We start from the raw sequence: 24,928 nt of genomic DNA, 5'->3' as shown, positions 1-24,928 counted from the left end.
AGAACTACCAGTCAAAATGACTGGTTTCGATTTTTTCGTTTAGCGATTATTGATATCTTCGAAGCATTGATTCTTCGAAATGATTTTGAAAATAAATAGCTTCTGTACTATAATGATTGTCTGAAGAAACTGAAAATAATTGTTACAATTTTTATGGGAATTGCATATTAATCGAAATGCTCGGTATTTCTAGTGTTAATTTTTCGAGTGTGCGGTCGATGAGTGATACTGGGGGATTAGTGTAGTTCCATGTAGATCGTATTGATAGGGTAATCGATGGACTAATTTAATTCGCTATTTTTTCAGGAAACCAAAGATTTGTCTCATTAATATTCATGATTTCCCGATGCCCTGCGGCGTGGCTGCCACGTAAAGATTCGAATATGTGTTTCTAATTTAGCTCTTGATCGCCCTTCGAATGAACATTTCATTTTATAGAATTGTATAAAATTTTGCGGTCGTCGATTTTATTGAGACATTAACAATTCAACATTTTTGAATTATTGGTTATTTACGGGTTATTAGTTTTAAGAAAGTTAAATTATATTAAACAGATAACGATGATTGGACTCAAGAAGACAGCACGATTCTTACACGCGTACTTGTTGCTTAAAACAAAAGTAGTTTCCCTACTTTCTTCGAGGATGAAATGTTGCACAAGGTTCCAGACGACAGGTGTCAGGTGTCCATACATCGAAACGTCTTTGTATTCAAGCTTTCTGAATTCATATCCAATTTTTTCCACATTCGAGTGTCCCCCACCGATGAAACAGACGTCGCAACCTATTCCCCTGAATCTAAATTTTATCACTCTTCTAGCTAGGTGTATTAATTTATCGCGTCTAATTAAAATTCAAATATTCAGAAATATTTCGCCCATTAGAAAGTCAAATTTCCTTGTGATTCATTGAACCGTCCCAGACTCTCAGTCTCCATAACGCAATGCTAAGACAATATTTCAAACGTTACTAGTCTGTTTTATTTTAGCTTTCTCGCGCAACTTTCAAAAAATTCATGACATTCGCCCTGACAAATATTATTTTAATATAAAAGAAATTAGAATAGATCTGCCGTTGAAACTAAATTAACACGAAAAATCGCGTTTTTATATAAATACACTTAGCTATGCTAATTAACGCAGCATTGAAAAAAATATAAAATTCTGTGAGTTCTAAGGGTTAATTAACACTGGGACTACGTAACAATCAAAATGACTGGTTTCGATTTTTCTATTTAGCAATTATAGATATTTTCACAGCATTGAATCTTCGAAATGATTTTGAAAATAAATAGTTTCATTTCAGTACTATAATGAATGTCTCAAGAAACTGAAAATAATCTATCGTTACAATTTGTATAGGAATTGCATTAAATGCTCTAGTTCTACTGTCAAGGACACTGATTTCCATATCGAAATCCTCCACGGAATATCATAGAAAATTCCAAATTGAATCCAGAATTCTCAAATCCAAAAACAATCTAACCAGCAACATCCGAACACCATATATTCCTCCCCGAGCATTCTACCTTCAGACCTTCAATTTCACCATCCGTTTCTACCAATAAACTCGATTTCAAATCGGCGATCGCCGGCGGTTTCGCCGGGCGTCGTTGAAGTAGCCCACGGCGTGTCATTCTCCGCGGAGAACAAATGTCCAACAATGCGTCTCTCATCGGGGACATTTGTCGCACGGCAACCGGCTCGGAATGGCAACTGCCTTATTCGCGCGAGCCGTTTCCATTGTCCGCCGCGGGTCTCTTTAAATATTTAACAGTGTCGCGCGCTGAACCTCGTCATCTTTCTTTCTCTCCGTTAACGGTACACCCGGCGCGCAACGCGACGGATTTTCGCGATTAATTATCTAGGTTACGTCCCGGCCCGGAACGCGTTTACTTCCGATTCAAGCTCGCGAGGCCGGCGGGACCGATTCGCATCCCGGAAACCGGATAGGTACGGCCGTTTGCGGAGAGACGACGGACGACGAAAGAGAAACGCGGGACGAGAATGCTAACATCGGGACGTTAAACGGTGAAACCTTTTTTCCTTCCTTGTTTCCCTCTGCTCCGTTTTTTTCCTACGCTCCGTCTCGCCCGGCGCGATCCGCTTTCGACGGTGATTCAATTCCGACCGGTGTTGCGTCTGAATTACTTTCCTCCGATTATTCCTTTCCGCGTAATCGACCGCTCCGCTGGCATAGTTCCCTCTTGTTTTGACGCCATCGAACAGCGTTGGGCGAATCGCCGGTGACGCACCGGAAATATCCGATCGATCTAACGTCTACGAGTTATTGAAGTAGCTGATGGTTCATCTAGGGATGAGATCGTTGAGGGGCTTTTGAGTTCTGGGATTCGGAATGAGGATTTTATCGGATTCTTGATCCAGGACTCGTTTGAGCTTTAGTTGTAAGATGATTTTACTAGCATTTGAATTTGTTAATATATATAGGGAATTTTATAAGAAATTTTGATGTATAAGTGACTTGTATTTATAGTGATACTTTTAACTATGCTGTTGACAGTTCGATTCGTTTGAGCTTCAGTGCTATGCTATGATTTTTCTACTTATAGTATTTGAATTTGTTAACACTTGGGGAGATTTCCCACTTTTCACTTAGCAACATATTGCCTTTTATTCTGTTTATTTTTTCTTTTGTCGTTTAGTAAGTCTTGAAGTGGGATTATTTGCAATTCACCAAATACGGCTCTTGTTTTTACAAAGCAAAGATTTTAACCAAATTAATTGAATGAGTTCAATTGAAGATAATAGAAGAGTTTGCAGTTATATTTATTTTTATAAAGATACATTATTAACAATTACTTCATCGACGCAGAGGCTTCGACATAAAATTATCCAACACTTTACAATCAGCCGAATCTGAAATGAATCAATCGGAACAATCTTAAATTCAGTGTTCCCTTAATTCAAAGGCCTCGTTCTCTCTCGCGAGTTTCAACAATGACACGAAGCTGTAATAGAAACGTCGTCGATTACCTAGTAGCGATAACGGGAATAAAAGTTCAAGGCCCATGCTCGCCGCGCGAGTTCCCGATGTGGTTCATAATCCTCGGAATTCGAAATGAACTTTCTCTCCGCGATGAAGCGCCGCGATTACGTAACCGGCCCGGTCGAAGTTGAACAGCGCGCAGCACAATTAATTACGCGGCATTGTTCGCCGGCGTTTCCACGGAAGATGTAATCGTCGGTCGGATCGCGACCGAGAAATACTTTCTACGATTCACTCGTATCTTCCGTTCGGCCGCCACCAACTTCGATAGCAGATCCGTTTGCCGAGCCAATTAGACGTTCCGGCCGGCGATGCTAATCTACGAAGTGAATTTTACAACGAACTCGCCGCCCAAAATAGTTCGACACGTGTTATTCCGCGGAGAAAACAAACCACTACCGGAGAAAGTTTGTTTCCTCTCTATATAAATTAGATTAACGTTCCTGTTCGCATGCTGGCCAGTTTTTCTGTGTATTAACGGCCTGGCGTGAGGGAAATTTATAAATATTGAGTTAGTGAGTGAAGTTTTTGGTTTATTGTTTAAGTTAATAGCATTGTAATTTATCTAGTTTGATTTTAGTTTGTTGATTCCATTAAGAAAATATATTTTGTGTAGACTTCCATCGATCACGAAAGTTAGTTCACAATGATTAAGTATATACATCAATTTTAATTTATAAAAACTGATTATCATTCAATGCTATAAATATTGAGTTGATGAGTGAACTCAGTTTATTGTTTAAGATAATAATAGCATTGTAATTAATCTAGTCTGATTTTAAGAAAAAATCTGCGACTTCCATCAATCCCAAAAGTAACTCACAATGACTAAACATATACATCAATTTTAATCTAAGAACTAATTATCATTCCACTCTAATTAAATTTAAAATCCTCTTCACAAGTCTAGTTTTCAATTTCAAGTCAGAGGATTCAAAGTTTTGTTCATATTCGGATATTCTTTGAAGACGATGTGGAAGGAGGGGAACAAAGAAGACAACAGATGATTGTAAAATAAATACGAGTCTTATTCATTTCCTTTTACGTCGTTCTCTATAAAATTTATACGGCTCCGACTCCATGGAATCGTCGGTCATGTCGAACAGGTCTTGCCTCCTGTATTTTCCATAAGGTACGTTCACCAGCTCATAACCACCCCCTGAATGACTACTTTGCGCGACTTTCTTCAAACCGACGATGGCCGCCAGGATCAGGCTCATCAAACTGAGAACCACAGCTTTTCCGCTCAAAATCGCCAGCGTCTTCAACGCGATCGGCAGGAGAATCGACTTGATCAGCATGAACCCGACGATCAGAGGTATCAGGTACCTGTTCAACTTCAGCTTCTTCTTCTTGCGAGCTGGAACAATGTGAACCTCTTAAATAAAGGATGAATTCGTTAACACTAGAACAACAGATTTAATACGATCAATATGCAAATAATATTGAATATAATATTGAATATAATATTGAATATAATATTGAATATTGTATATAATAATATAATTTGTGTTGACAAACTACCGAACAGTTAAATTGACTTTATCAAATTCCTCTATAGAGTGCTTTCATTGAGACTTTAATTAACTTAAAATTCACTTTGCGTATTGCTAAATGATTTCTATAATTCCTCAGGAAAACGAAGAAATCTATGGTCTTAGCGTCAATCAATCTTCAACCCCTCAGAACTCCACATATATCACAACTAATCAATCTTCAATCCCTCAAAACTCCACATTTATCACAATTACCTCTGAACATTGTATTTCAAAGTTCCAGTTAAATGCCAGATTATCAATCAGAGATATAAAATCCGAATCACAATTGGATAGAACGATATTCTTGCTTCGGAATGAAACAGAAGTAATTAATAGAGCGAACGAATGTTCGGATCGAATCTCCGCAAATTAACCCGGGAAAGTTATTTTGCATAATGACGCGAATATTCATAAATCATCGACCGCGATGATAAGCATCTGGAGCGAGGCCTGTCGCGTTAATTACGAGCTACCCGATGGATTTGCCCGGACCGACGGTGATGCAGGGCTCCGGGAACAAAAGGATAGCGCTGGTTATTAGTCAGCGTACGCGAAATGAACAAGGTAATAGGGTGAACTGGAGTGGAAAGCAGTTATGGTTTTTTGTGTCGGCCGGCCACGCGCCGTGAACGATCAGATACCGCGTTATGATACGTATTAGAGGCCTGGTAACAAGGATACGTAATTACATGGTCCTTTAACAGCGAGCGATTAAACACGCTCCGCGCTGCGTTCATTGATATTAATGACCCGAATGATTGCAATCCAGTCGATGTACATTTTATCGATTATTGTCCGGAAATGTTTGTTTATCCGTGGACAACGGTAAACAACTAGAATTAGAATGGATCCGCTGTTGAACCAAATTAACACGTTGATAACGAGAAATCTTGTTTTTATATTAAGACACTTAGCTATGCAACTTCGCTAATTACCATGGTATTGAGAAAATATAAAATTTAATTCGAATTGGTTGTAGATTTAAAATATATTACGTAACAATATGACATCTGAGTTTTTTTGCTCTTTGAACTCTGTAGGCTCCAATACTGCACCAGTTATATCAAATATTTCAATGAATCTCAAAGAAACCACCCAAAAATTATTAAATTCTCCATACATCCAAATTTTGAGAAGAAAAATAAAAGAAGAAATGTTATAGCATTTCTTATTTTCGTTATTATAAAAATTAGTCGCAGTTACTGATACAAAATAACCCAGTGCTAAGGGTTAGTTAAGCAGAATAATTTTCATATCGAAATCCTGCACGAAATATCAAACACTTTCAAATTGAATGTCGCTTCTATAAAGCTTGTAGCTTTGATATTTGTTTGAAGTAGAATACTCTTGATAATTGAATAATCATTTTTCATAATTTACCTTCTATGGAAAACCGCGGCACAGGAAGCACAGAGTCAACGGCGTTCAATATCCCTTCGCCGATCCAATCCGCGGAGCTCCTCCATTCCTCCAGCTGCAGCTTCGACGCATCCTGCAACATGGCGGGTTGCGTGGTCTCCGTGGCCGGCAGCGCCGGCAGGAAGAGCACCAGGAGCAACGGAAACATCTTCCTGTCGCATCTGACTCTGTCGTTCGCCAACGTCACGCCAGGATGTCAATGATTTTCTCCCGAAGAAATTGCTGGGTACACTTCCAGGGTTCCAAAAAGAAAACGGTCGTTGATGACATCGAAATTATTCAAACTAACAACTTGATCCCTTCCATTTCAAAGTCAATTGGACTAATTACTATTTTATTTCACAAGTAACCAATATACTATTACCAGTAGAATAAAAGACTCAATACCCATATTCCCATACATACTTCCAAAATGTCGTTTTCTATGAACATACACTATTACAAATTACCTAACCAAACACCCATAATTCCCCAATCCTTCCCAAACCCTATCATTCTACGAGAAGACCTCTAATCGAAGAAAAACACGTAAACCTTGACATGGTACTAATTCTTTCAATGAATTCTTTATTTTTTCACATGAACATGTAATTCTTCGTTTCGCCAGCATTGAAACGTTGGGATAAAATTTGTAATGGACACGGCTCTCTCCCGAAAGCCAGAAATGAACGTATTTCGATATTGTTCTTTCACTGCTTTGTAACCGCCATCCGTTACCGTGTATCCATTAAAAATATTTTCCAAAATTGCCGTACCACATGTGGTACACGTGTTAAATACCACCCCAACGAGAGAGCCTAGTACCTAATCAAGGCGTCAGTATCAGAGAACTTGAACCACGACCGACTCAGGACGACGGAAGTTCGACGGACCGACCCGCCGGCAAATGTAATGTCAACTGACATTCGTCCTAGACCGGGCCATTAGCTTATATAGTGGCCACGCGAAAAGCTCAGAGAAGGAGACCACCATCCGAGCCGGCGCTGGCGCGTGACGAAGGATTCGTCCATCCACCACCAGGCTCTCATCGACCATTGGACGACGCGGCCAGCGGGGCAGAGTAGTCCCCCGAATATTTCCCGTGGCCGGTGATCAGCCACCAGCGGGAACACCGTGGTTTCCCGTGAAAAAGCGCGCGCGCAGCCGTCCAGGAATGGATGTCCGCCGTCTCGATCGGTGATCGCGGTTCGTTTCACACTCGAGTAATCGGCCGGATGAGTTTATCGCGGCCCGCGGCCTCTTTGCCGGCCGGCCCGGCCCAGCCCCGCGGGGGGAAACGGGTCGGGGGCTGATCGAAAACGATCGACGGCGAACCACGCGAAAGGAAACGTACCGGTGACCGAGCAAACGCGAAATTAAGGGGGCGTAACCGCTCGGAACCTTCGAAAGTGGCCGCGGAGCTTTCCTCGCGTGATCGGTTGGTAAATGTTTGCTGGATTTTTTGCACTGTTGCGAGAACGTTGGTATCGCTGTTTGTATTGTTGGTGTGGTTAGTATTATTGTTGGTGTGGATCTGTGGTCGTTGGTGTGGTTAGTATTATTGTTGTTGTGGATCTGTCGTTGGTGTGGCTAGTGTTATTATCGTGATTATTCTTGTGGATATTGCTATTGTGGTTGTTATTATTATTAGTGTCATCGTTATTTTTGTGGTTAGTATTATTACCATTGTTACTGTTGTGGATATTATTGTTATGATTGTTGTTGCCGTTATCTTGTGAAGGAGGATGGAAAGTTTGAAGTTTGAGTGTTGGAATTTCGGTTTTTCTGTTGGAAACTGCGAGAGTGAGATTATTTAAGATTCTTTTCGAAATAGGGGAATCAACAGTTGAATAAGTATTGAGAGTTAAGAAAAAGTTACTTCACTTTCCTAGGTTGAAATTGGAAAATAGTGTTGACTGCCTACTATCAAAAGCTTTATCACTGCATAACAATTTCAAACGCAAGATTGGAAATTATTAAGACTTTATTCTTTTATTATTATATTATTATTAACACTAGAACTACTGAGCATTTAATACGATTAATATGCAATTCCTATAAAAACTGTAACAATAGATTATTTTCGGTTTCTTGAGACATTCATTATAGTACTCAAACGAAACTATTTATTTTCAAAATCATTTCAAATATTCAGTGCTTCGAAGATATCAATAATTGCTAAACGAAAAAATCGAAACCAGTCATTTTGACTAGTATAGTAGTTCTAGTGTTAAGAAGATATACAACTTGTCACTAGAATCAATTTCTATATTCCTTTGCTAATTCATTAGGAAGGATCCTAACCTATCCTTGATAATTCCTAATATCCTTCCTAATATCCTTGACAATTGAATAATCATTTTCCTGGGCACGACTTCAAAACGAAAAGTGCTAGTCAATGTTAATCGAAAGCTCTTTCCTCCATCATCGAACAGGTACAACTTGTCACTAGAATCAATTTCTATATTCCTCCGCTAATTCCTTCCTAACCTTCATTTCACAAAACTAAATCCGTCTGCCAACGCCTTCAATTAAGAGACCGTTCCGAGCTGCTCTAAATCGCAGCGTCGAACACATAGTGGCAAATGGACCCTGAACACGCGCTCGAATTTCGTGAGAAAACACCATAATCCCCTTTCTTCCCGGCCTCCGTCGTTCATCCCAGTGATTCTGATTGTTAAACCAGACAAGAAAAGGATCGGCTCGTCTGTCCCGTTAGCGCTGGATTTAAAGGATTGTCGCACGCGCACCGCGCATCGTCGTTAATTAGCCGGCCCATCTCGCCGCGTTCACCGTGAACGTTTCAATTAACATTCACGGGACGCTCCTTTAATTACCCGAGATCACGTAACGAGGAGGGGTTCATAAATCTCCTCGCCGAGTCGGGCCGCTGAATAATCCTGTTCGCGGTGCATGCCGGTCCGTAAAAACTCGCTGCGTTTTCCAGCGATGTTGACGGCAGCCGGAATCGGTTGGTTATTAACCCTTTGCACTCGAGAGGTGACTCTCAGTCATCACATGACTTACAAAAACTATGAAGTTGAATATTTAATATTTCAAATTAAAGTTTCCATTGCTACGCGAAATATTTCAATAAAACACCTCTGTTGCTTAGTTTATCTATGAATTATCGTTAAATTAGTTTCAAACAATATGACCTATATCTCGCGCGATCTTAACCCTTTGCACTCGAAAGATTTTCAATGGAAACATTCAATATTAATTCGTCTGGAATTAGGCTGTCACGAACGCTTACGCAATTACGTTTAGGAAAATATGTAGTTCAAAGGTTAATGGAGTGGCTCTTGTTACCGTGATCGACTGTGGCGTGACCGCGATGTCTACTTCGAATTTGTCTGTCACGCAAGGTTCGTAGTTCCCACGAACGTTAATAATTTCCTTCTGTTCTATAACCGTAATTTACTTAAGTTGAAAAGTGTCCTACTTTTAACGCAGTAGATAATCAAATTTAAACATTCCGCACGCGTTCGTTTCTGAAGATAATCATAGACAGTAAGCAACAGATGTTCAAGCCCTACTATCCAGCAGAGAAACGAATAAAATAATTACTGTTCACTTTCGATTGACTGAAAAATTAGTCTACCTTACACACGACATAACAATTTAACCCTTTGCACCCGAGAGGTGACTCACCACTTGATTTCATACAGTAAAACTACAAAATTTGATATTTAATATTACATTTCCTATAATGCATCATTTTGAGAAATATTCAAATAAAATACTCTGTTCCTCAACTAGTTTCACAACTCTAGTTTCACAAAATATCAATGTTATCTCATCAGAAAATGTTAAAATACTTCTAGTGAAAAACATCCGAGTGCAAGGGGTTAAAAGTAGAGCGATCGAAATAAAATCGAAACGTTCGAAATAAAAGAGTATCGTTCGTAATTCGAGAAGGTTCCCAGGCATTATCGAAAAAGTGAATGTCCCTGGGATAACTGTTAGCAGAGCGATCGGCAATTTTCTCGTCAATGTTCCTCGCTGAAACGGTCGTGATCGTCGGAGGCCTAAGAGGCGACCGTTACCATTCCTTGAAAATGAAATAGCAGCATCGATCATTACGTCGACATGCAACCGGCCGAGCGTCGAAGCGAAGACCGAAAAGGGGACCGTAATGATGATAGTGATTTAACAGAGCTAGGCATTTCGTTCTCCGGTTCTATCAACTCGGTTGAACCCCTTGTACCGTTCCGCGATGCAATTATCCGCCGGCGTTCCCGTGTTCACGCAGGAAGCAGCGAAATTGCCCTTCGCTTCTTCCTCGCGGAACGAGACAATGCTCTTTTCAGATGGCAGATGAATGAAACTACTCCAGGGACATCTGGGTCCCGGGCTTCATACGCGAGGGATTCGAGTAATGCGACCGTCATTCTCGTGATTAATGATTTTCGGCTTGGCTACGGTGACCTGTATGCCGCGGCCGGAAAATCAAGTCGACGTTCCTGCGCTGCCCGGAAGGAATGTATTCTTCTTCTTATTTTTCACAGTATTGACAGGATTTATTTTAGAGTTGTATAATTATTATGTAGAATTATATTTGAATTGTTATTTGAATTGTGTTCAACGTAGTTATATTGTATTTGAATTATATTTGAATTATAATTTACGTTTAGAATCATGTAATTATAATATGGAATTATAATTTAATTTGATTAATGAATTTATGCTTAGAATCATGTAATTATAATATAGAATTATAATTTAATTTAATTAATGAATTTATGCTTAGAATCATGTAATTATAACATAGAATTATATTTAAATTATTACTTGAATTGTGTTGAACGTAATTATATTATATTTGAATTATAAAATTAAATATATGTAAATAAAGTAATGTAACTTTTCTATAGAATTTCCACTTAGAATTATGTAATTATAACATAGAATTATATTTAAACACTTTTCTATAGAATTAACCCATCTGTAGACTGATCTTTGAAGACTAGAAATCAATTGTTATATCTATATGTTTGCATAAAAAAATATTTAATTTATCCTAACCTTTTCGTTACATTTCATAAGAGGTCTAGGTTGTGATTTACAATTAGATCTGAATATTCATCTAGGTTAATCATGTTTCGTCTTCCTCTATAGTACACCGTTGAAGTGATTAGTTTTAATTAGCGCATGGTTTACTGGCTGTCATTCGATAGCCTATATAAATTTGATTACCATATCCGATAGAAATGAACGCCTGGAAAGTGTGTAATGATAATTGAGCACCCAGAGTATGTTACAGTTAGAGATTAAGCGGAATTGTAACGTAGCCGATAACACTCGCGACTCTTCGATGCAGGACGTCCCGTTTCTCCCGGTATACGGGTGTTCGAGGGCTCGATAAATCGTATCGAGTGCAATTGCAGTTTCTACGCCGACTTCCGGGCGGATTACGCTTTTTACTGGACCTAGAAACTTTGCGATCGATCGATCGGAATAAAAACTGACCGACTGCGACGAGAAAAGAATTTCTCACTGCGAAAGAATCGGATTCGATCAGGCTTCTTTTGTCATTTCCACCGCGAAAATATTTCAGAAAAAACAAACAAATCGAAACCAGTCGTTTTGACTGGTACGGTAGTTCTAGCGTTAACAAAGAAGATACAGGTGCAACTTGTCACTAGAATCATCTATATTCCTTTGCTAATTCCTCCCTAACCTATCCTTGACAATTCCTAATATCCTTGATAACTGAATAATCATTTTCCCTCTAAAAGTGCTAGTCAACGTAAATCGAAAGCCCTTTCCTCCCAATCATCGAGTCCATCATCGCACGTCCGCCATCCCAAGCTTTCCCCGATCCATCCACCCAGATTCGAGTGATCAATCGATGACAAGTGGCGGTTGTTATCGGCCCGGTTGCCAGCGCAGCGTAACTCAAAAATGAAGGCGCGCCTCGTCGCTCGTCCGGCGAGGTAATCGGCGCGTTTCCAAGGAAGCGACACCCTACCGTGCCCCCGTGTCCCGTCTAACCGCGACAAGGGGAACCGGGCTGTACCGTTCGACAGCCATCGCCTGACATATATATCGTCCGCGGAAACAATTTGGATCACAGTACTTACCGCACGCACATATTGCCGGCTCGTCGCGGCGGTGCTCATTTTTCACGGGCCGCCGATCCCGCTGGCAACTGAAGCGTTGCCGGCGCGGTACCCCTGCCAGCCCCCCTCGGGTCCTCGCCGAGGAATCAAGAGCGCATCGGTTAGTTCACGGTCGCTCGCTGTTCAGTCCGTTCCGTCGACAGTCCATTCGTCATTTGCATTTTCGATCGCTGATACGACACCCGGATACACACTCGCATCGATCGCTGATTAATCAGCCCGCGTCGTCGTCAGAGTGGTCGCCGGCTCATTCTTGGAAAGTCGCTTCTGGATCTCAGGTGAGTCTCGCGGGCGACAGTTGCTCGAATGCTTCCTATTTATGAGATTCGGTCGATCTTGCGATCGGGATATCGGTTTTCTTGAGTTCTTTGAGAATTTGTGGAAAGGTGATTAGGGATGTAGAGGATCTTTAATAGATGAAGTGAAATTATTGATTGCTTGATTAACCCTCTGTAAGCTCATGTAAGTTTCAAGTCATGTATCAGTATATTGGCATCTTGTTGATTTATTTCATTTTGCACTCGAAGTGGTGAATAAAATTGAGTAATCAGTTTACTGAAACTTTCAGCTCAGGCGTGAAAGTTTGTCATTGTAACTTGGAAGATACGAAATATATTCGTTCGATGAAATTATTGAAACTATTGAATACATTGTTGGATATTTATTAATTTTGTACTGCATAGATTTTGTTATAATCATGAACGGAAATTCGGCGCATGTAGGGTTAATAGATAGGAGGAAACTGCGTGCATTTATAGGTGTTCGAGTAGTTCACTCTACGAATTAGTCTTCGATGTAACATTTCATAAGCTTGTTTGATAGTTTGTGAATTTTCTTGTGTTACCTTGGAATATTCAGTTAGTATATCCTTTCTATCGAGCAATTCTGTTTATTACGCAGTTGTTAGAGATTCTACTCTAGTTAATAACAATATCGATGGAACCTATACATACTCCTATTCCCAAGTTCCATTCCTAAATCCTACCTCCCAACGTCCAGCGAATCTAACTTCCGGTTGCGGAGATAATCCTATGTTAATGACTTCCCGGACAGTCGAGCAGTCGTGCTCTACTTAAGAATTCCATCGACAGTCTCTTAAAAAGATAAAACTGCTCCTCGTTCTCCTCGTTTCGGTACGCAACGGAGTGCCGAGGAGAGATCCTAATCATCTGGAGTTTCAACGTCTTTTCAGAAATATCCAGGGGTGGGTTTCCAAGGAGACATGTAACCGGCCGTCGAACCCGAAGGAGGACTCGAAGGGTCGCGGCGACGGATGTGCGAAGGACTCGTCGCGCTTGGGCGGCCAGCCGGCTGGAGAGGATGTGATTGGGGATCGTGGGCAACGTTCAGGTGAACCCGTCGACGGCGAACATGCGATCGAGAGTGAATCTAGTCGCGTTTCTGTTGACACTGTGCTGCGTCGCACGGCTGCTGGAAACGTCCAAAACCGCGAGCAGGCAGCAAGCTCAGAGAGGAGACCCGGGCAAGGATGTCCTCAGGGATCACGCGGCCGTCGCGAAGAAGCTGCTCAAGGGGGCGCAGAGCAAGCCGGCGGCGACGAGCGCCGTCTCGCTGCTGGTGCACGACAAAACCAGAACTGCGAACGCGCTGACGAAGAACAGGGACCTGCCGCTGTCGAAGGACATCTTGGACGAAGGTAATTCGTTGGGATTTTATCGGGCTTATGGCTGCTTCGAGCCGCTAGTGCGTTTGTTTGGTGAAACTAGATTTTCTCGTGGGAATTCTGATCGCTGATTGTTTGGGATCTTGGAATCTTTTTTGAAATTCCGATTAGAAACACTGATAGACGCTTTTCAATTTATTATCGTACTGAAGAATAAATATTTCGTGTGAAGTTTGAACATTTTTAGAAATTGATGCAGGATTTAATAGACTTCCTTCTAAAGATATGTTTCAATTAGTTATAGAATTGGAAGGTTTACATTATACTCCGAAATTTGAGTACTTGGAATGTTTAGAAATCTTCGATTTCAATTAAATGATTAACCCTTTGCGGCCGAATGTCTACGTTTCGGGAGTTTCGTGTTTAAAAAACGTGGACGAATGATTCGATTACTCAAACTGCAAGATATCAGTACGTAGTTTCATTTTTAAATATTAACCCTTTGCACTCCACAAATTTTCATTGGAAATACTCAATATTCCCAATGAGCTGCAGTTTTCCAAAATTGCTTTGACAAGAAGTCGCACACATTGAGGAAGGAAACTATTTTCTTTCAATATTTTATATTGACGCATTATACAAAATTGAATATTAAACCTCAAACTTTATAATTCAGCTGTGTAAAATCAATCAAATCAAATCAAGGGTTAATTAATCAACTGAGTAATTCAGCTTCGTCTGCCGAAGGTTCCGTATATTTCATAGAATCTCCGTCCGCGAAGGGTTAAAGACTCGCCGATGTAAACGAGAAACAGAATTCCCAAAGAGGTTGAATAACACGTTTATTAGTTGAAGAGTACATGCGAAGGGATGCGAACACGGTAAAGAAATGCTGATTCCCAGGTCGCCGCCGGAAGAAGCGGAAAATGGACCGCACGATGTTAGCTCTGCTGATGGCGTACAAGATGAAGTTCGTCGCGCTGGTGCCGACGCTGGTCGGCGGTCTGGTCTTACTGAAAGCCACCGCGCTCCTCGCGGGATTCTTCTTCGCGCTGTTCGCCGCGGTCCTCGGGCTGAAAGTGCGCTGACACAGACACTCCCCGGAAATCAGCGCGGCGCGTCGCGGGGGCGGCAGCGCCGGATCTCAAAACGCAAGACTAAATCGTATCGTTTCGTTCCGTAACAGCCGGCGTACTCGACGTGTCAACGAATAAAATGGAAATATAATAAACGAAAAACATTATTCTCCCGATCGGCGCGACTCGTCCAGCGATCGAGAGGCGTTTCCATGGCCGACAGTCGCGGGACGCGCTGTTACGAGACAAGTTTGTATAATATTAGCGTGTACTGTTAGGGAAACCGACGAGCGAGAATCATTGAATAACCATTGAATAATCGTTAAGGAATCATTAAAGACGTTTTTCTCTGTTGGATCTCTGCGCCTTTTTTATTCGATCAGTCTTCGCCTGCTCGGCCGCGCTGCCACTACCAACGGAAACGCGATTGGTACAGTTGCGACAATAAATAGATGGCGGTCTGCAATAAATATCTCGTAATGGGACTTACTTAACTAGCGTATAAATATGTTGAGACGACGAAACGACCGCGAACGTTTCATTCCCGGTTATTTCTCGCGATCCGGCAGCTGTGGATCTTTCAGCTCGCGAAATCGTCGTTGCCGGTCGTTTCGACGGCGAACGCAAAAGACGCCTCGTCCCGGTTCCGTTAGAAACTCGCGTGCGTGAAGCTGCTGACGTTCGCCAGTTCACTCGTTCAGTGATATCTTCGCTCGAACTTGAACTCAATAGGTTTCAACTTGAATTTGTCTTTTCGTTTGAACTCGAAACTGGTTGGACTCGAATTCGATCGTTCGGAGATCCTCGGTGGTCCTGGAACTCATTGATACCTATTCATTCCTGCCGTTAACATTCAAATTTCGTTGGCGACTTCTAACCCTCGATCCCCGGTGAAACAGAAAACATCCTCGGATACAATGTGTTTTGCAGAAGTTTTAATTTCATTTCAACTGGGAGAGTTTACAATTGAATCGGTCGACGTTCCTCAACGAGTTTCCTTCGATCGACAGTTCGAACGTATCGGTAAGTACCTGAACCTGACTCTGCCGTGAGAACGCTTCGACGCAGTCCCGTTACAAACTCGCGTGCAAGAAAATTATAACATCGCAATTATAACGTCGAATGCCTCGAAAGTAAGAGACAGTCTGAGTATCTTACATTCCTCGGCACTTCGTCCTTCTACAAGCGAGCAGCGACGTCGAACACAGTCGTCGGACCTGTCCGCGACATCGGTTCCACTGACAATAAATTCAGGTTCATCGAACCTCAACGTCAACGAGAAAGAAATCGTTAAGTCAGACACCTACGAACAGATAATCGACCATCCTCACTTCATCCGACCCAGCCTCCTCGAAAGACAAAACGATACAATGTTGCAACGTCTCTCCGCGAACAACGCGGATCCCATCGCACCGCGAGCAAAATGGCGCAGCCACAGATTCAGTCCAATTATCCCGACTCTGAAGCTCGATCATCGTCCGCAGGAATTTGCGAACGGAACCCAAGGACGCGTCGTCCCCGCGATCAATGAAGATGTCTCGCGGAGTACGCCAGGTTCTGCGCGTACTTCTGCGCCGCCTCCGTCGTCGACGGCATCGCCTCGGAGACAGCCTTCAGACTCCTGTCCCATCCTCCCCCGCCGCTCTGCTGCCAGCCGCCATGATCGTGGCTCTGCTTCTGGCTGAGGAGCTTCTTCAGCCCGATGATCAGCGACAGCACGAGCGCGATCTTGCTGATGATCAGCGCCTTGCCGGCGAGCAGGAACAGCACGCCGAGGGCGATGGGTATCAGCGCGGCCATCTTCATCGCCATGCCCATCATCATCATGCCCATCATCTTCTTCATCTTCCCCCGGCCCTCCTCCATGCCCCTCTTCAGCTCCCCCGGAGTGGTCTTCGGCAGGCGGATCTGCATGTTGAAGCCGTTCAGCAGCGACGCGACGCGATCGAACAGGATCTCGTTCAAGATCTCCTCTTTGCTAGCCGCGTTCCTGCCCAGACTAGCCTCTAAATCTGTCACGGTGCTCTTAGGCGGCTCGTCGGAGGCCCTAACCAGCTCGAAGGTCTCCGACAGCGGCAGAGTGCGCATCCTGCCGAGCCTCTCGAAGAAGGCGATCGCCTTCTTCTTCAGACAGGGCGACACGCCGATGTTCCTCTGCTGGCAGTCCTCGTAGACCCTGTGCATCGCTCGGAACCCCCTATCCACGAAGCTGTCCTCGTCCTTGACGGTGGTCGCGTGTACCAGCGATAGCGCGGCGAAGAGAAACACACACTTCAGATCCATTGCGTCGGTCGAGCGGGCAGCACCGAATCGTTAAATCCTCGGTCCAAAGCGGATCTCGTTCGCACGAAACTGGTCCCGCGGTCGCACGGGTTCCTCGGGATCCTCGACTAGAGAGAACTGGCGGCAGGACCAGATGTCCGGCCCGATATATACCATCCGGCGAACATCCAGCGTCCGGGACGGGGGTGAGAGACCGTCTCCCACGTAAGGAACGGCGGACGGCACCGAGCGGCACACGTGACACTCGCCCCACGTCCCTCGCGCGGTGCCCATCGGGACCGTCCTCTATTCTTCGCCAGGTTCACCGCGACGCCTGCACCGAACCTTGGCTTCCCTTTCCCCGCGGTGCGGAGATTCTCACGTGGAGCATGTGACCCATCCTGACACAGAGACCCACTGAACAACGCTTACCCCGCCGCTCGTCGCGCGCTCGCTCGCTCGCCGAGTTTCGCTGACGGCTAGGATTCGCTCTATGGGATTCGCTCGGTAGTAGTGGGGTATAAGTTAGAGGATGCGCGCCTAGGGGATCCTATCGGCGTGCCTGGCACCGTGACCCGCGCGCCTGACCTTACGGCTGGCGTCGTGACGCCTCGAAAGTAGTTTTAGGTCGCGGACGGTCCGCGGCCTTACTCTCTACGCGCCTCTTTACCCTGTTCGCGCCTGCCGCGATCTGGATTTGATCGAGTGTGAAACGAGCCTCCGGCGGATCGAGGGTGTATTACGGCGATCGCCGGTCGCGGGAGTTTCTCCGAGGATGCGGCCGATCCGGTCGCTTTGTTTTCTGTGTTGAGGTCAGGTAGACCGATCAGCCGCCGGTCGATTTTCAGCGGTGAAATCCACCTGGCCGACGGGTTTTTCTGCGGGGACGCCGACACCGTGACCGATAATGCCGCTTCCGGGGGCGGACAGCGTGACCGAGGCTTGTTTACTTCCGCTAAGGACATGGGATTCAGTGCGTCTTCTTTCGCAGACGGTGTTTGCGGCTTGCTGGTGGTTTGCAGGGATTGGTCGGGTGTCGTGCGAGGAATTTAGGTGGTAGTTTCTGTTTGGAGAATCGAAATGGTTTCGGTTTCTATTTGAATTGCTGTTTGCAAGCTTCTGGTAACCCCTTGCCATAGAATATGGTTATATACTCGGATGCTCTTGTTTCACACACTTTCTGGAACATTCTTTCATTGCCATGCTTTAACTTCAGATATATTTGGAATATTCTAGATTCATAAAAAAACGAACATTTATTTATTATACTTTAGAGCAGACGTAGACGTATTAGAATTTTTCTCTTTTCCAATGAATTATTAATCACCTATTTATATTGATCATGATATGTATCGTAAGGCAATGGGTTATCTAGATGGACCTATCGATTAACCCTTTGAACTCTGTAGGCTCCAATATTGCACCAGTTATAATGAATATTTTAATGAATCAAAGAAACTACCCTAAAATTCTTAGATTTTCCACACATACAAATTTTGTACTAAGCAAAATAAAAGGAAGGAATGTTATATTTCTCATTTTCACTAGAGATACCATAAAAATTAAATTGCTGATAAATCACAAAACCATCTGAGTGCTAATAAAATCACGAAATATCAATTAATTCAACACTCCTCTCAGATGTAACAATCTATTATCTAACACTCCTACCACCCGATCTCCCACAGTAAGCGACAGCGCAAGACAAACATCTCTAACGACGCTCGACACCTAACTTCAATCGCGACATCAACTTCACCGGATGATTCACTGTTAATTGAATAAGCCGCTCGACAGGTATTCAGCCTACCATCTAGATACCGGATAGAAAGTCGAATGCAAATCCGAAGATCCGCTCGAGGGTATCGAGGACCACGGAGTGGTATCGTCGAATTCGACGGAACCCGCGGGAAATCGTTTCAAGATCGAGCGAGGCGTCGATGGTACACGTAACAGCGAGAGGATATTACGTCTCGCTAAAAGTGAACCGCATCGGTTGCACCTTTTTTGCCGGTCGCACCAGACCGCGCCGCCTCACCTTCACTTCTGGGCTTCTTCTTCTTTTTCCGATGCCCGCTGGGCGTGTCCGCGCCGAAGGAGAGACAACCGCGGCGCGGCGCGGATCGAATTAGCCGGCTCGAGCGCGTGAAGCTCTGCCCGGCGAAGTAAAAGCATCGCGTTCTTTCAATTATCACGGCAAAACGATCTCTCGCGTTCAGCGCTCGCTCCGCTTGATATTCCAACGTCTTTATTACCGGCGATAAAATAGAAATTAACACGCTCGCCGGTGCAATCGGGACCGTGGATCTTCTACAAAATTGCAATCCCTTTCGGGACAGGTGTTGCTAATTGAACGTTGCCCGGGAATCCTCTGCGGGCTTTAATTAAGTTTATTTTAGTAAACACACGTGGATGAATAGTGACTTCCAACCGTAAACTTGGCCACGACGAAATTGGGTCGCTGTGGCCGTAAAGTAAACAATAAACTGTCATTTATCAGTGATCTTACGCCGTGAATTAAATAATCTAGGTTAACGGCGACGCGTAATCAATGTTCTAATTAGCGTTCATCCTTGCATAGGTTCGTGCTGTTGCATCTCGTGGGTTGAAATATAAATGAACCATTCTCGTAGAATTCAGTATCGTGATTTGAATCAATATCGTTTACCAAACTTGGGTTAACAATCATCACTCCAAGCTAATTATAGAATACTAAATAATCTCTAACTTTCGAAATAAAAATTCTACTGATAAATCTGAGAGAACCAATTACAATCCATGTTAATCTTCCAATGAACAAAGAGAAATGAACCTGAATTTTTCTAATGTTAATTTCGACATAACGCGACACCATGGTGGACAGCCATATTTCCGACGGTGAATCCATCAAACGGAATGTGTCACTGTGCCGATCTCACAATCGTCGTCGCGTAACGCTTGCACACGCTCGATCGAGGTTAACGCATCTCTAATGCGACGACGACGCATCCTCCGCGCTGCGCTGGCTTACCTACTTCGCGATTATCCCATACAGAGCTGTGCAGCGTTAACCGCGCGTGCCACATTCCCGGCACGCGGGTTGAATTCGCGCGAGCGGGGAACGGATTCCACGGGGAACAATGCCCGCGCCGGAAACTCGGCTCCGCGCGACGCAGGAGCGCGCCGATTCATCCCGAAGATCGGGAACTTCGCAACGAACGTCTGACGAACAGGCGAAAGTCGGAAATATTAACGGTTTTCGAGATTAATCTGTTTACCGAGTGAGTCTGAAAACGAGAATCGGATGTAACGATCGGAATTAGAATTTCAATGGCGAGATTTGAATGTGCATTACGCAGATAACGGTTCGAATGTGAATTTAAGGTTTGACGGTTGTAGTTTGAGTTTCGTAGCTGGAATTTGAGTTGATTCTGGGTGATATTTTATGGTGAAGTGAATGGAATTATATATATTGTTATTTGCAGTTATGGGATATGGAATTATATTTAGGAAGTCAGTGATTAGGTTTAGTTTGAGGTTTTTAGTTTGTTTGGATTTGATCGATTGAATAGAATCGATGGAGATCGTTAAGAATGTTGGTAGCGAGCGTGTTAGTACTCGAAAGTTTGAATTTGAATGTTAACTGGTTAGAATTGGATTAAGGTTTCTACGATTTGAATTAGATCGTGATAATGGGGATGATTTGCATGTGTATAGCAGAGGCGGTTCAGATTTAGGTTTGATTATTCATGAAAAATTCATCGGAGCGGGCTAAGACCCCGGATCAAGTTTGAGGACGCATCCTCCATTGTTGCGGAGGAAAGTCGATTTGTCCTCGAACGAGGACGCCGGGAATTAATGCGCGAATACATTATTGTCAGTGTGCGAGTGCCTATTCGAAGGGAACGACGCTCACGTTTCTCTATTAACGTGATTTCTTGATACGATCCATTGAACGTAACACAGTTTCAACTAATTTAAGCCACGTCGAAGTATCAGTTTACCGAAACCCATTGGCTACGCTCGATACTTATGCAAATATGGGTTTCTGATTTTATCGTTAATTTCTTAGATAAGTGATAGCAATGGCGATTTAAATGCTATTGGGAAACTTTCAAATTAAATTATGGAATAGTTTACAATTTAATCATTTATAATTAGAGGTGCTAAATTAGCAGTGGAATATGAATGCTGATCTCGCGAATTAAACGGCAGCTCTAATCAATTTTGAATTATCTATCGTTCGTCTTTAACGGTTTTATGGACTATTGAATAGGACTCTCGGAGTAATCATCAGTTTATTCTCTATCTAACTGAATACGGAATCGATGAAAATTGAAAATCAGGAAATTGCATATTTTTCAAGACAAATTACGTTTCCCAGGGAAGACTACAGTTTCTCAGGAAACTCAGCTTCGTAGGGAAACCTACGTTTCCCGATTAAATCAACAATTTCCCGAGAAAGACTACAGTTTCTCAGGAAACTCAACTTCTCAGGGAAACCTACATTTCCCGATTCAATCAACAATTTCCCAAGAAAGACTTAAAATTTCCTAAGGAAACCTAAATTTACCAAGAAATCCAACAACTGCGCAAGAAAACCTACATTTCTCTTTTAAATCAACTACTTCCTAAGGAAAACCTACAATTTCCCTATCAAATCAACAACTTCCCAAGGAAAACCTCCAATTTCCCAAGAAAACCCACATTTCCCTATCAAATCACCAACTTCCCAAGGAAAACCTACAATTTCCCAAGAAAACCCACATTTCCCTATTAAATCAACAACTTTCCAAGGAAAACCTCCGTTTCCCAATAAAAACGACATTTCCCAATAAAAACCCGGATCTCTCCAGCAAGCACGCACCTTCCAAGCGACCCTTCGACCTCGTAGTAGCACCTGCGTCTGTTTACCCAGCAGTCGGCTCTCGAGTGACACTTTCGGTGGTCGTCGGCGGCGCTTCGCGTGAGTCGTGGAACGGCGCGCGTGCCGCGGCGAGCTTAACGAGCTCGCGGAAAAGTGTTTCCACTTACGCAATTCGGAGAGTCCCGTGGGAACGCAGCCGAGACGTGTGCGCGACGGTTCCCGGTGGACCGGAAGCGAGGGGGACCGACGGATAGTGGGGCAGCGAGATCCTCTCGGTTGATGTTCCTTCGATAAGGCGCATCGTTTCTCTCTGTTATTAGATTCAGGTCACCGATCCGCAACAGGTGGCCGTGTCCGCGGCGATGGGCTTCTGACCCAGCTCATTACCGCCGCTCCGGAGCCGTGGATTTATGCGCGCCGCTTAACCATGCTACTGTTCAATTTCGCCGCCGATGGATCCCCGCCGGGACGCGTGTACTGAATCGTTGGATCGCCGCGACCTCCTTCGAACAGACGAATCGGGAAGATCGCGGCGGGACTGTGGGAAATTGTTTGATTTATTTGTTTGCCGGCTGCTCGACGGTTTCTTTGATTAACCCTTCGCACTCGAGAGACGCCTTTCGGTCGCCACTGGATTCGACGCAACGAAATGGTCAAATTTGAGATTCAATATTAAATTTTATACGATGCATCAACACATGGAACATCGAAATGAAATAGTTCGCTTAATTTATTCAGTCTGTTTCTTTATATCAGTTGTAAAGCGTCGTTGATATTTTATCAGGGAATATTTGTCGAGAAAAATATTCTCGAGTGCAAAGGGTTAACGGTGTTTAACCGTCGTTAACCCCTTGCTCTATGATTTCTCTCTCCACTGAGATTAACCCTTTGCACTCAGGAGGCGACTCTCAGTCACCACTTGATTTGACGCAGTAAAACTATAAAATCTGATATTTAATGTTGAACTTTCTATAATGCCTCGATATTCCACAATTATCAACTCAATAAGAAAAATGGATTATATATTTCAACGGGATAACCTAAAAACATGCTTCCCTAACACGTCGACTGCCAAATTAACACTCATCGGAACACCTATGCGGTGAGAATAATTTCCTCAATAAAGTAGAAACTAAAAAGTCAAGATTCTTTACGACTGCTCTGTTGTCCCTCTTATATCTGACACACGCAACAAAATTCGGTTCGTTCGAAACGTCACCGAGAAAATTACTGTTTAAGTTTACGTAAAAAATGGTGTCATTTGAATTCAGGTGACGTGGCAGTCAAAGTGTTGAAGCAAATGAGATCCATAGAAATCGAATACAAGCGCGCATCAATAATCTTCCCAACAAGTTTGCTTGCTCGCGAGGCTCGGGTCAGACGATGAATGAAGCGACTCAACGGTGGGGGAAATCAAGCCACGGGATGACTATATGATCATTGAAAGAGATCCTCGAGATACGAGGCACGCTCGGTAAGCTAGCCGGTGATTTACGGGTCGAATTGATCAACGGAATCGAGGATCCTTATCGAGTATCGATATCCCGGCGTCGCTCGAAGCGTATTCGTCGCGTTTCCGATGGAAAGCGTCGCGCCGTGGATGTTCAGCGAAGAAGGTTGCAGAACCGGCTTTCACGCTGTCACGGCATTCCGCGGTGTCAAACGGCCCGAAGACAGGCACTGCCGTGAAATGACGGTGATTATCGGGCTGTCGAATGTTCCCTAGATTCCGTGCTTCCGCGGCGAGTCGCGTGCGCGTCGCGTCCTTCGGAGGATGCAACGCGCGCCGTGAATCGAGGATGCCCGATTCGGCCCAGTGGCACACAAAGCGGAAAAACACGCTGCCTTTTAGACCTTCTTCTCCAATTCCCAGCGTACGGGGAGCTGCGGAGGCGGAGCCAGGGGATCGGGAACGGAGACAGTGCTTTGGGACTGTATTTTGCTACTTTTCTTCGAAGCTGCCGATAGTAAAATGTTACACGGGCTTAGTAGCGAAAATAAATGCGTCGAGGGGTTAAGGGTTAACAGGCAAGATTTGTAAATGTAACAACTGCATCGGACAACCTACCTTTGAGACTCGGCTGCTTTCACAGGAAGAATTCGGAATTGTTTCCTGGGAACGTGGAAACGCGAGAGAAAATTGAATATTGAAATTGAAAATTAGTTAACCAGTTTTTGAGAGTTGGATGGGTGGATTGGTATTTGTTGTACGGGATGAGGAATGATTTCGAATTGATGAAACTGAGAATTTGTAAAAATGTAATGGTGAATTGCACGAAACAAAGAAATATTAACCACGATGAACACCATAGAATTTCGTGCAATTGAAGGTTAATTAAATAGAGCCTATAATTTATCAAGTATAGGGCACAGTATTATTGTAGCAAAAGGTGTTACACTTAGGGTTTCGAATGTAATAACATATTATATAATATAATAGCTGTAAATTATAATATTCAGTATAATACTAGAACAAATGAAATACATAGTACAAGAATTAACTATTACATTCAATATAGTACAATAAATGAACAAAATATTACAAATACGAAAACACATTCTAAATGACGAAATGCAAACAAAGAACCTGAAAAATCAACCACGATGAGCACCGTTCAGAAACCTAACCTAACTCATTTCCTCAGGAACTCATCCAACATTCAGCAGAACTTCCTGTAAACAGATCGAGCTCCCGACTAAAAAGTCATCGTTCCACAGGCAATTAATCTCCCACGGGATTATCCGGACGCGTTCAGTTTCTCGTGCGCTCCCGCAATTAGCCCAATTCCTTTTCATTTCAGTCGCATCGGAAGCTGGTCCGGGTTTCACAGCGGCTGGCCACCGCAATTACCGGCGGTCGCGATCACTGGATCGGTACTTCGTAGTACAAGAGCATTAATCAACGAAGTACACGCTCGCGAAGACCGATCCGGCAAAAACAAAGCCGCGAGAGAATGATCCCGCGCGGCGAGCCGCATTCACGCTCTGTATGCCGTAACCGTTAATTGCCTCCGCCCCCTATAAAAATGGCAAACAGTTCGGCCGGCCAGTACG

General features: G+C 43.6%; 3 protein-coding genes across 3 annotated transcripts; 1 reads left to right on the top strand and 2 right to left on the bottom strand.

Annotated features, from left to right (window-relative positions):
- Window positions 1-4,036: 4,036 nt before the first annotated feature.
- Osi13 (Protein) lies at window positions 4,037-6,110 on the bottom strand. The gene is made up of 2 exons (XM_031991615.2): window positions 5,924-6,110; window positions 4,037-4,365 (listed from the first exon to the last, which is right to left on the bottom strand). The coding sequence occupies exons 1-2, from the start codon at window positions 6,108-6,110 to the stop codon at window positions 4,037-4,039; spliced, it is 516 nt and encodes a 171-aa protein (XP_031847475.2).
- A 6,088-nt stretch (window positions 6,111-12,198) lies between these two features.
- LOC116433426 (uncharacterized) lies at window positions 12,199-15,055 on the top strand. Its single transcript, XM_031991502.2, has 3 exons — window positions 12,199-12,344; window positions 13,259-13,723; window positions 14,594-15,055. Exons 2-3 carry the CDS (start codon window positions 13,438-13,440, stop codon window positions 14,776-14,778), a joined length of 471 nt encoding a protein of 156 aa, XP_031847362.1. The 5' UTR covers window positions 12,199-12,344; window positions 13,259-13,437; the 3' UTR covers window positions 14,779-15,055.
- Window positions 15,056-16,290: 1,235 nt separating this feature from the next.
- Osi12 (DUF1676 domain-containing protein Osi12) lies at window positions 16,291-17,049 on the bottom strand. Its single transcript, XM_031991455.2, has one exon. It carries the CDS (start codon window positions 17,047-17,049, stop codon window positions 16,291-16,293), a length of 759 nt encoding a protein of 252 aa, XP_031847315.1.
- Window positions 17,050-24,928: the final 7,879 nt, after the last annotated feature.

Source organism: Nomia melanderi, chromosome 13 (genome assembly GCF_051020985.1).
Source record: "Nomia melanderi isolate GNS246 chromosome 13, iyNomMela1, whole genome shotgun sequence".
NCBI classification, from domain to species: domain Eukaryota; kingdom Metazoa; phylum Arthropoda; class Insecta; order Hymenoptera; family Halictidae; genus Nomia; species Nomia melanderi.
Note: the sequence above shows the minus strand (reverse complement) of the source record. Positions and strands in the feature narration are given on the sequence as shown.